The following is an 11,857-nucleotide window of genomic DNA, read 5'->3' on the forward strand; positions in this document are numbered from 1 at the left end:
AAGGCCATGACGAACCATTAGACGCTCATCCAGACGGCGTGCAACAAATGGCATGGGATCGTCGAGGAGGTCGCGGCTCGCCCGGAGAGCGGCGCCAGCATCGAGGGTCAGGTATGCACAGACGCCGGTCTCTCGCTCATTTTTTGCCGTGTGCGTCGCCGACACTTGTTCCTCGGCGCAGATGGTTCGGATGTTCGCCATGTATCGCCAGGACAGCAGCGCCGACCAAGATTTCAAGTACCTCCATGTGTTTTCCCGGATCGAGAAGTGCGAGAAGTGGGCGGACGTCCGGTGCACCCTCGCCAAGGCCAAGGAGACGTACAAGCCGGACGTGTCAACGCCGGGCGCGTCGACGCCGGGCGCTGCTAATGGGCGCCCTGACGGCAACAAACGAGCCAAGTCGGCGAAGGACGCTGCGTCGGCTACAGCGCGTATGCAAGAGTCCATCGAGCATTGCATCGCCGACGCCAAGACCCGCCCGCCCAGAGGGAAGAGAAAACCGATGCGCGATGGTCGGCGTTGATGACGAACAACGCCGTCAAGCTCGACCTGCTCCGAACCAACGTCGCCGCGAAGAAGACGAACACCGACCTGGCATTCCTGATTGGGGGGGGGGGGACATGTCGACGATGGACGAGCAGGTCAAGGCGTGGCCTCATCCTGAACCAGGTGCCGTCGGCGGCAGCGCCAACTCCCTCGCCGCCGCCGCCGCCGCCGCCAAGCCCGAGCGACGATGCCTCCACGACGCCCAGTGCAGAAGCCGCGCCGACGCCGACCGGCCCGCGCACACCGACTCCCGCCAGTCCGACGCCGGAGGTCGACGCTGCCATTTGATGCATTGTCTACACGTCCTTTCTTCTGAACGCCGAACTTTTTATTGATCGTCGAACTGTGGCATGGTGATCGCCGAACTTTGTGGCGCTGATGGCCAGACTTGCGGCATTTTTTGGATAGCGGAAATGGATAAATTTGAATTTATGACGTCTTGAGAGTGGCATATGAGGGCGTGGCTGGGAACCAGATCGCCAAAAAAGCGTTGGCCGAAGGGCCAAAATAGCGCCGGACGACAGGCTGGGGGGCTGAACGAGTGGAGATGCTCTTAGCACGGGCCGGCCCGTTTGGCCAGCTCTGACCGTCACCACAAAACCCCACTCGACGGAAAAGGGGCGGCAACGCCCTAGCCCACTCTCATTTCCCCCGCCATTTCCCGCCATCGAGGTCATTCGCTTTTAGCCGCCGCTTGGGAATTCCGCTGCGCAGCGTCGGCGACGGAGATGGCGGCCGACATGGAGATGCCAGATCCGGAGGAGCTCGAGTGGATGGAGAGCAACGGCCTCCTCCCGGAAGAAGAGGAGTACGCCTACTTCGACGACCCCGACGAGGGCTTCCTCCCGGCCGCCGGCGACGCGTGCAAACCGCACGACCCCCCGCAGGAGACAGCCACCTCCCCCGCAAAGCCCGCAGGTACGCATCACTCTCCATCTCTATAGACTACGAATCTAGGCCTTGATTGTCTCGACTGCTGATTGAATCGACCAAATCTGTACGAAGATGAGGTGTCGGAAGCCAATCTGAAGCGGCCTCCCCCTCCGCCTCCGCCGGAGCAGGAGGAGGAGAGGGGCAAGAGGAGGAATGTCGATCGGGTGGACTCGGTGGACGAAGACTGGCTGCGGTACTCGCCCCCTCCCGCCGCCGAAGCCGTCGCCGAGAAGATTGTGTCGCGGTTCGCGTCGGAGATCCAGGGGGACTCTATGCCCGTCACAGCGCCCAACGGGGAAAGAGTTTATGCCAAGCTTGCGACGGAGAAATTGGTTAGCGAAGTAATTGAGGGAACTAGGCGAAGGACTTCAATTTCCAACCACGATGGTTAGTTACTAAGTAGTGTACTTCGATCTCACGCTCTTAATCATTTCTCCCGAGAATGAAGATTCGTTTGTTAATACACAACGTTGTTTTACTTCCTGTTGTTTGCTCTTCTGCAGGGCTTCTTTCAGAATCATTTCATTCGTTGACTATGCAAGCGGAACAAGATGCTCTAGCAAAGGTACACATGTGAGATGTATGTGCGGATCATTAACATGTAAATAGATACACAACCGGATTGTTTTCCTGCATCATTATAGTCTGGCCAAGTAAGCAGTGTCTATGATAAGCAAGCAGTGAACTAAATGGTATTTGGGCAACATAGGAATAGGTGCCCACTAGTCACTATGGTATTTATTTTAATTTAATGTTTTCTTAGGAAGATATTAATCCCACAGATTAGCATCAAAACAGAGAATGCGCACATTCTTTATCTCTGTGAGCTTCCCAGCAAAATGTTACCATGTGCACTTGTGCAGTCCAGGATATCATACTTATTTTTGGAGCTTGAAGTTGAAAAATCTAGTCGTCATACTTTAATTGCAAAACTGCATTAAGAACCGGGAGACAATTATACTTTTTTCCGCCTTTCGCCTAAGCAAGTTGACAATGGATTCTGACTCTTGTACCTAGTGCAGTGTTGATTGCTGCAGCTATAAGCAAAGTTAATAAATATCTTAGTAATCTATCTCTGTAATGTGTATGAAGGCCTTGATGGAAAGCACAGGGACACAGTATGTCGAGGGTTGTCCATTGACTCCAATAGTCACAGAACAACTTTGGGTGGAGAAATATGCACCACACTCTTTTACAGAGCTGTTAAGTGATGAGCACACAAACAGGGAGGTAAATAGGCATCCCATTTCCTTAAGAAATGTGTTTATAAGTGTAGAGCTGACCTGTAAGAATCTTTGCTTGGCTTGATGTTCCTCATCCAGGTACTTCTATGGTTAAAACAATGGGACTCCTGTGTGTTTGGGTCCCATATCCGGGGTACAAGTGATGATACTTTATCCGCCTTACGTAGACATTTTTGTACCATTCAAAAGAACTCAAGTAGCAGAAGTTTCTTTTCCAAGAGCAGGGGAGCCTATGTCATGGGTCAAGATAACATGCCCCAAAATACACCTGGTAGCAACTCAGAAGATTTGAAAAGCACGTTTCACAAAAAGCCTTCCGTTGATAACGCACCAGAACAGAAGGTGGGTTAGTACTAGTGTGCTGTGTCTTATAAAGATGACCGCAAGCTGTGCTAAGCAGCCGCTGGTTAGTTGCTGCATTTGAATAACCTCCTGATGTTGCAGGTGTTGCTACTATGTGGTCCAGCTGGCCTTGGGAAGACAACACTTGCTCACGTGGCAGCCAAACATTGTGGTTACCATGTTGTGGAGGTCTGAATAGGAACAATATTTCTTGTTTATTGTGTGGTAGCTTCTATGTGATTTGATTTGATGAACGATATTTAGTCACTTCCTATAGGAGCATACATCTTTTAGTGGCTATATGATAAGTGGATCTGATATATCTGTTGCATCCTTCTGAATTGTCTTCAGTTTTGTTACGCATCATCTAGTCACAACTGGATACCGCTGGATAGATTTTTTATATTCTATACACTGTAAAACTGCAAGTATAAGTCTATTACGCCCCTTTGAAGCCAATGTGACATGTTCTTTAGCAAGATTTCCTCCAAACTCCTTCTAATGTCGCCTCTTGTTAGTTATGGTTGGTGGCCACTTTTGCTATTGGTCTATGGGCTGGCACCCAGCTGTTTTTTTTTTGCGGGGGGCACTCAGCTGCTTATTACTACCTGAATACAGATTCTGTGCATTGCTTATGTTAAGTACTACATACACGCAGATAAATGCCAGTGATGATCGTTCTGCTTCATCCATTGAACCAAAAATTCTTGATGTAGTTCAGATGAACTCTATCATGTCAGATTCCAAACCTAAGTGTCTGGTGAGTTAAGTTATGCTACCAGATTGTTAAATCACCTTCCCCACATTCTGTTAAGGTCTGCTAGCACGTGTAGGTAATTGATGAAATTGATGGAGCGCTTGGTGATGGAAAAGGGGCAGTGGAGGTTATTCTAAAGATGGTAAGTTGGCAACATTTCAACATTAATTTCTATTGAATTGCATGCTCCAGCCAGTTCCGATGGAGAATGACAAGCAATATACTTGAACCCCCCCCCCCCCCCCCCCACCCCTCGTTTAGGCTCCACCAGGCCTTACACGTGGGGTCAATGTAGTTTGCAGCTATTTTCTTTTAATAATAGTGTGTTGGCCTGGTCTTGAGATTGAGATCTCTTAGCTACGATACCATATTGAATCGCGTGCTCAATATATTTCAACAGTTCTCTTATATTCTTTCTTTCGTTGATCGAATAATATTTTGCATTGCTGTGCAGTTGAGAACCGAGATAGGCTATTCTCCGCAGCATAGTGCATATGAATGTATTTCTGTGATCATGGATGATTAACTCTTTTTGGTGCAGATCAATGCTGATAAGAACAACAATTCTGACAGAAGCAATGGAGCTGAAGAAACTCAAGTCCAAAAGGCTTCCTCAAGGAAAAGTCATAGAACAGCAAAACTACTGAGGCCTGTAAGCAACGATGCTGTGCTGCCACTTTCATTTTAATGCCTTCACATTGTATTCATTCATATGATATTATTTGTAGGTAATTTGTATATGCAATGACCTGTATGCTCCAGCCTTGAGAAAACTACGCCAAGTAGCCAAGTAATGTTTCCTTCCTCATATTTTTTTAATAGTTCCGTGCGGTCCTAAAACTGTTTAAACTTTTCTTATAAGAATTGGTCTAATTTTGCAGGGTTCATATTTTTGTGCAGCCAACGATTAGTCGTGTGGTGAACAGGTAATGTAAAGGCACTTACCTAACAACATTCAACACATTCTATTTTAGTATGGTACATTTTGCTCATTTTGCTTGTTTAGGCTCAAGTACATATGCAAGAAGGAAGGATTCAAGACAAGTTCAATTGCTCTTTCTGCATTAGCGGATTATACTGGTACAGTTTCTTTTGCTCCACGCAAGCCATAACTATGCTTAATATTGGTGCATAATGCTATGCCCATTTTGTAACAATAGCAGAACCAAGATACTCTAGTCTATCAATGGACATGCAATATCTCCTTGAGTGATAATACTTGTACTTCTAGAATTCCAGTCTTCTTCCTATGTTTAAACCTACAGATATTTATTTAGCTAAATTGACTAGATTTTTGGCCAACCGAGCACCTACATGTCTCATTAACTACTTTAGTTGTGTAACAAAACTCAGCATCTGCTGAAACATATTATACAACTGCCATAGTAGCTTTGTTTACTTTCATCCTCCTAGCTTGTCTGTTCAAATTAATTGGATGACTATATCCTATATTTGTGAAATTAACTTGATATCTATATCTATATTTGTCATGCATTTAACTAAAATATCTTTATATGCTGGCATACTTTGGGGAACCTGTTTTTATGCTTCCCAGCACTCAGGATCTTCACGATAGTTTATTCGAATTCACTCTTTGCAAAGTGTTGTCTTAATTTAACTTTTAGTCTTGGACCTGAAACCTATTATGCCATATGTAGTGCTACTTTTGCTTGTATTATGCACTTATTTATACACAGATGGATGAAGGAGAATTGCTAGTACATGCATAAATTTGTTTTATACATGAGATGACTGGTTGGCCTCATAGACCGTACTAAGTGAGCAAAGCCTCCATGCAGAATGTGACATTCGATCATGCCTGAACACTCTTCAGTTTCTGAACAAGAAAAGAGAGGCACTAAACATTGTAAGTGAGCTAATTGAGAGGGCCACCTGCTGGCTGATGCTACTGTTTAACCGATATAGAGTTCAATTCTCATTGTTCTGTGTCATTGAGCAGTCAGGGTTTGATTCACAAGTCATTGGACGGAAGGACATGTCCAAAAGCATCCTTGATGTTTGGAAACAGGTCTGATGTTTTCTTACTGCAATTATTTTATTTTCTGCGGATGCCTTCATTGTTCAAGCATTGAATGTATAATCTCAAACTTTCAATATTGGCACTGAAATTGTGTGCCAAGCATAAGTTCAGAAGGCAACCCATATCATACATTGCTGCAAAAAATAACAATACATTTGCTCATTGTACCATTTAAGTATAACAAGTTTGCTTCTCAGGTTCTTCAAAAGAAAAAACTCAAGCGGGCAGAGATGGCAGATTGTAATATGAGCGGAGACAAGGACATTGGCTCTCTGTTCTCACTCATATCTAACCGGTAACATTTGTTTTGTATATTGCACACTTCTTCTATATGGGCTTGGTTCACTTTCTTATCATGTCATGCTCTACTTGCAGTGGTGACTATGATGTTACTATGGATGGGATTCATGAGAACTTCTTAAAACTCTCTTACCATGATCCAATGCTGCACAAGACGGTATAAACTCTTACCAATCACAAATTTGTATTGAATTTCGTATTTATCATGCACCCGCAGTTCAAAATTAAAGTAGAGCCAAAGGCCAGGGCCTGGTGTGTGGACCTTGTACACTCACCACTGCACCTCCTTGGAGAGTTCATCAATTTCTTGCTCTGTAAATATATTGTACTTACTGTAGACCAAACCACCTTGCAGGTGAAATGCCTTGATGTACTTGGAGTTTCTGATTATTTGACGCAATATGTTTACCGAACTCAGCATATGTCACTCCAAGGTAGTATCCGGCTGTTTATTACCTTTTTTTAATTTATTTTTAATAAATGTTGGAGTAACCTAAAGAGTTTACCATTTTATTTCAGCATATCAACCTCCTATTGCCATCACTATAAGCCGTATCGTTGCTCAAGTTGAGAAGCCAAATATTGAGTGGCCGAAAGCTCTGCAAAGGTATTTGTTTTTAACACATCTAAAGCTAATAGCTATCCATCAGCGGGTTAATGTGGATGTGTTTTAGGTGCCGAACAATGCTTTTGGAAAAGAAGGACACATTGAAGACCTGGCAAAACCGAATGTCACCGCTCATTTCAAGGCACCTGTCAGTGGAATCTTTTGTTGGAGACATTGCTTCCCCCTTTTTACATATTCTTTCGCCGTTGAATCTGAGACCTGTAAGTTCTCAATCACCTTAGTGTCGTGTTCCAATGCTTGATTTTCGAACTTCCCTTGGCATTGGCATGCAGTAATTTGTCTGCTCAGATGCACCTTGGTTTCTAAGATAAAAAATACAAGCGAGGACAGCATGGCAAAGCTATCTGCACCATGCCCCTTCCCCAGAACATTCTATAATCTAGTGATGCACCCACAATAAGATGGAATTAATGCATCTGCCAGTCTACCTACAACAATTTAGCAACCAAGTAAGGAGGCTATAAGTTCCTGATAAGACCCTATGCTAATTCAAGTTCACTAGTTTTGAACACGGGGATTTTACATCATATTGCAATTTTTTATATTTATTTTCTTTGTATATTTCCATACCTTTTTAGATTTCTAACTACACATCGCATGCTCAGGTGGCACTGAATTTGATGTCAGAGAGGGAAAAAAATGAACTTGTGCAGCTAGTTGATACTATGGTTGCTTACTCGGTTACATACAAAAACACAAAGTTTGAACCTCAAGAAAGGGCAAATGGATCTATTGTGCCTATGGATATTCCTTCACTTTCTTTCGATCCTCCAATCAATGATATTATAAGCTTTAAGGTTCTTCCCAACCTTTATTTTTATTTTTATTTTTATTTTCACAGTTCTTTGTTTTCTCACTGTGCCTGACAAAGATGTTGATGTCAGGATTATCAATCCGAGCACATTGGTCTCTCTTTGGCCATGAAACAGGTCTTGGTGCACGAGGTGAGCAGTAGTTCCAACTTCTATGTTTGGAACCCTTAAGTTCTACTATATTTTTTGCTTAGTGCTTGCCACTTTAGCAATTCCTTCACTGACTGCAACTTCTTTGATCTGAGAAACCAAATATTGACCTTTTTATTTCTATGCAATCTTTTCCAGCTCATCATTTGTTCCCATATTTTCCTGGAAAACTATCTTGAACCTGTATGCATGAACTGACCAGAGCATATTTTGTTATACGTTATTTGAAAAACTGGCTGTGACCATACGACTTCGGGTTAGGAAGTTATCTGCAGAGAAATATATATTGAGGAATTCCTAATGCCAGCAGGTTTTTTGTTTGTATCTAGATCCATTACTTGCTTTCTTTTGGGGGGCTGAGTTTCTAGTATCAATTATCTAGTTTAGGAAAAGCTCCATTTTGAACCCTGAACAATTGTGCTTGGTTGTACCTGAACCCTAAACTCTCGAACAATTTGTATTAAGTCCTGAACTGTCTAAAGTAATTAAAACGATCCCTAGACTGGTTTTGAAAAGTGTTTTTTGTATTTCAGGGCTTTCAGAAAATATGAAAAAAAAATCCATGTTTGTAGGAAATGCTATGAAATGATAACCCTGCGAAATTCATAAGTATGACAACTTGTATCCTGTGCAAAATTGATAAGAAGAATTTATTTATCTTTTGTTTTTATTTCTAATGCAACACATGTGATCAAATTTGATGATTTTTTTTCTGGTTCTTACTTATAGCGCACGCCACACCTGTGAATTGTTTGTTTTTTGAGAACCTTGGAAGATAAAGCCACTTTCCAAACCTCAACCCGGTTATTTCGGGTGGCTTCACAAAGTTTCTGAAATAATTGGAAATTGCTGTGCATGCAGAAATTCATTTAAATAAAATAGTGCGCTGTGCCTTATGTACACAAATAGACAAGTAAAATCTATTTATCTCAACATTTTTGCACATGACAGGTAGTCATATTTTATGATGAAAATTTGCAGGCTATAAATTCCTGGCATTGCATACATCTTTTTGTTCTTTTACATTATCTGAAATCCCCCAAATGCAAAGCCACTAACGAAAACCGGCTAAGATTCAAGTTGAATGGTTTTACAATGTTTAGGGTTTAATTTGAACAGTGTTGCCTATCACTTAGGAGTGCAGCGTTGTAAATTTGGGGTGTGGTTCTTCTTAGGGATTGTACATAATCTTTCTCTATCAATGCATCGAGACGCAGGGCTTTTATGTTTTCTCGAAAAAGGGTTTATTGAACAGTTTGATAGTTCAGGGTTCTAATTGGACTAGACACCATATTTTAGGGTTCAAATTGTTTTACCTTTTTACTTTAGTTGGCATTTCCATCTTGTTACAATCCAATATGTATACTCTATAATTTCTGTTATCAGGGGCCTTTCATGTTTGGAAATGCCACACTGGGCACACAAGAGACTATTTTATTGTTATTGTTAACACATGTTTTTCTGCAGGTAGAGAAGCAAAAGATCATCAAAGATAGTGCAGGAAAATTGTTGAACCAAGTTAATGAAGGAGTTAGGAGTGAAGTTCCAACAACTACATGCCAGAAAACAGCAACTGGTAGTGCATGTGATACTTCTCAGGGTAGCTCTAAGGGCAAACCATCTACACTTCCAACGCAGCTAAACTCAGCCTCTAGTTTGAGTGGTAAAGGTCTTCCACCTGCAAAGAGACCCTCAAGTCGCCCAACTGATTTCTTTCAAAGGTAACACATCAGTTATCATTATTTTCAAACGTGACTGCATATTCAAGGCATTGATTATGAAGCTACCTCTTTTCCTTGACAAAAAAACAGCTTTAGGAAAGAAAGACCAGGGGGTGCAAAGACTCATATTGATGCTGGGCAGCAAGGAGCAACAGTTCAGAGGGACTTGCGCCCGCTGATCTTCAAATACAATGAGGTTTGTGTGTTTTCATTATGGTAACATGATTTCTGCAGTGATCTAAACTTGGATCAATATACAATCACCCTTTTGCGCTCATTATCACAAGCAAGAAAACAGTGACAATCTTGTAGAGTTATAAGATATCGCCTTTTTCTTAACATCAACATTACATTAGCATAGCTGTACTGCAAGCCTTCATGGCCCTAGAACTAATTAAGCAGAAAGTTACACAAACAGTAATATTGTAAACTGGCACATTGTCCTTTTCTTTAGAAGTATTCCCTCTGTATACAAATGTAAGACGGTTAGCTTAATTTAAACTGCAAAAATGTCCTACATTTGTGTACAGAGGGAGTACCACGTTACGTTTTATGTTGGCATAATAGCCAGAACACAGTGTTGCTAAGAGAACATCATACTTGTTCCATTTTGCACATCGAATTATGGAACTAAGAACTGTTGCTATGGCTAGTCGGTCACATGGTGCTTGAGAGTGGTATGACTGCTGGAAATTCCTTGTCTACGAACTGTTCCATTGTGATTTTGTTTTTCTGATAAATTTCTCGACAACCTTTATGCCTTCACACTGTAGTTCTTTTGACCCAAATGATCATGGGACTCTAGATGCTTCTTGTTCTAGCATTGACATTATATCATGCATGTTATTTTTTGCAGGGCTACACAAATGCAGTTAAAAGACCAGTCAGAGTTCGCGACCTTCTGCTCTAGCTATGTCCTTTCGGTTTCTTGCACATTGTTATGTAAAGTATGTAAAGTAATGTTTCGTATTTCATTCTGTCATATTATTTTTGTTAAATATCTCTACTACTAAAGGAGAATCGAACGTCGTGATGGTTCGACCTCCTACAATGCGGTGCGACCTTCACGATCGCCTCGCTCCCCTCCACCCCACCCTCCTACGATTCCCTCTCTCCCGGCGTGATAAAAGAAAAACAGAGAAGCCACGATAGAAAAAGAAATAGCCATGATCGACCTCCTCCCACCCATCGCACGTCCCGTCAGCCCCACCTCTCCCTGACCCCTCGCTCCCGATCTCTTCTCTCTCCTGCCAAATAGCAGAGGCACCGAGGAGGGGACTGCGCTTCGGTGCCTTGCACCGAAGGAGGAGGGGGTCACCTCGCTTGCTTCTGCTGAGTGCTGACGACGATCATGCCCATCGCCACCCCCACTGCCTCCGCCGCAGCGGATGCGGCGAGCAGAGCCGCGGGACACCGGGCGCGGCCACCCCTGCCGCCGTCGCAGGGACAGGAAGAGCAGTGCCACGGGAGCCGGCGAGGGCTCCGAGGAGAGCGCCCACCCGGAACCCGACCCCCGCCCCCAGGCGAGTTCCGGTTCCGCCGCCCCGTAATCCGCTCGAGCCGCGCCAAACACCATGGTTTATTGCAGGTGGAGGTGGAGTACGTGATGGAGAAGCCCGGCCTCAGCGCCGACCATCCCCGCCTCCCTGCATGTATCTTCGTTGCCATCCGTTGCACATGCCCACCATGCCGGCGAAGCTTCCGCGCTACCTGCATAAACAGATTAACGTAAGCATGCTTCCTGTCCTAATGCTTAATTTTGGGTCTCAGTGTTGAGTTCTCCTTGGTTTGTCTTTGTGATGCCTAATTTTTGGTTCTCACTGTTTAAATCTTCTTGGTTTGTTTGGAATTACAGGCCTTATTCCTGGATTGGTTCTTGTGATCACAAACCTGGAGACATACAAGATCGATGAGGTAGACGTCGTTCAATTTGGTTAGTGATCTACTCTTTTCCCATAGTTGGATCCTTTCTTCATGTGCATCTTCCTCCTGCAGATGGATTGCTGTTTCATGAAGTTTACCAGGTTGGTGCTCATGCCATGGTGGTATGCCAGCTGCTTGCAGCATGCGTTAGCAATCAACACCAGGACTCCATAAAGACCCAAAGAGAGGCAGAGCAACAATGAAGGTATGTATATACCGAGCATGTAGGGGCAGCCTGGAAGTTGCCGGCATTCTTCAGGTTGCTCTTGATGTCCACGTTGAGCATAGGTATCCTAATATGCTATGCATTTGAGTTCTAATTACAATCATAAATAGTTTGCCTTGCAGAACTATCGAACTTCTTAAATTAACAAGTTGACAACCTTTGAATGTGTAGAACAGCAGTGAGGAGATTGTTGTCGAGCTTACAAACCACTATGCCCAGCATGCACATATCTGA

The 11,857-nt window shown here is 43.7% G+C and overlaps 1 protein-coding gene across 1 annotated transcript; it reads left to right on the forward strand.

Annotated features, from left to right (window-relative positions):
- Nucleotides 1-1,157: 1,157 nt before the first annotated feature.
- On the forward strand, nt 1,158-10,488 carry LOC123097970 (chromosome transmission fidelity protein 18 homolog). Its single transcript, XM_044519831.1, has 24 exons — nt 1,158-1,464; nt 1,552-1,866; nt 1,983-2,044; nt 2,572-2,709; nt 2,802-3,065; nt 3,168-3,254; nt 3,724-3,825; nt 3,899-3,964; nt 4,364-4,474; nt 4,551-4,612; nt 4,704-4,748; nt 4,829-4,902; nt 5,622-5,689; nt 5,783-5,851; nt 6,061-6,158; nt 6,239-6,320; nt 6,519-6,597; nt 6,683-6,770; nt 6,838-6,991; nt 7,397-7,588; nt 7,676-7,735; nt 9,221-9,474; nt 9,565-9,670; nt 10,331-10,488. The coding sequence occupies exons 1-24, from the start codon at nt 1,275-1,277 to the stop codon at nt 10,382-10,384; spliced, it is 2,820 nt and encodes a 939-aa protein (XP_044375766.1). The 5' UTR covers nt 1,158-1,274; the 3' UTR covers nt 10,385-10,488.
- The last annotated feature ends 1,369 nt before the right edge of the window (nt 10,489-11,857 follow it).

This window comes from Triticum aestivum, chromosome 4D, assembly GCF_018294505.1.
Source record: "Triticum aestivum cultivar Chinese Spring chromosome 4D, IWGSC CS RefSeq v2.1, whole genome shotgun sequence".
Classification (NCBI taxonomy): Eukaryota; Viridiplantae; Streptophyta; class Magnoliopsida; order Poales; family Poaceae; genus Triticum; species Triticum aestivum.

What these genes read in the sequence shown, in the direction of transcription:
- LOC123097970 (XM_044519831.1), top strand. Translation starts at nt 1,275, where the DNA reads ATGGCGGCCGACATGGAGATGCCAGATCCGGAGGAGCTCGAGTGGATG. An exon ending in AAACTACGCCAAGTAGCCAA is followed by an intron (nt 4,613 to 4,703) that starts GTAATGTTTCCT and finishes CTAATTTTGCAG; the next exon opens with GGTTCATATTTTTGTGCAGC. An exon ending in ATCCAATGCTGCACAAGACG is followed by an intron (nt 6,321 to 6,518) that starts GTATAAACTCTT and finishes ACCACCTTGCAG; the next exon opens with GTGAAATGCCTTGATGTACT.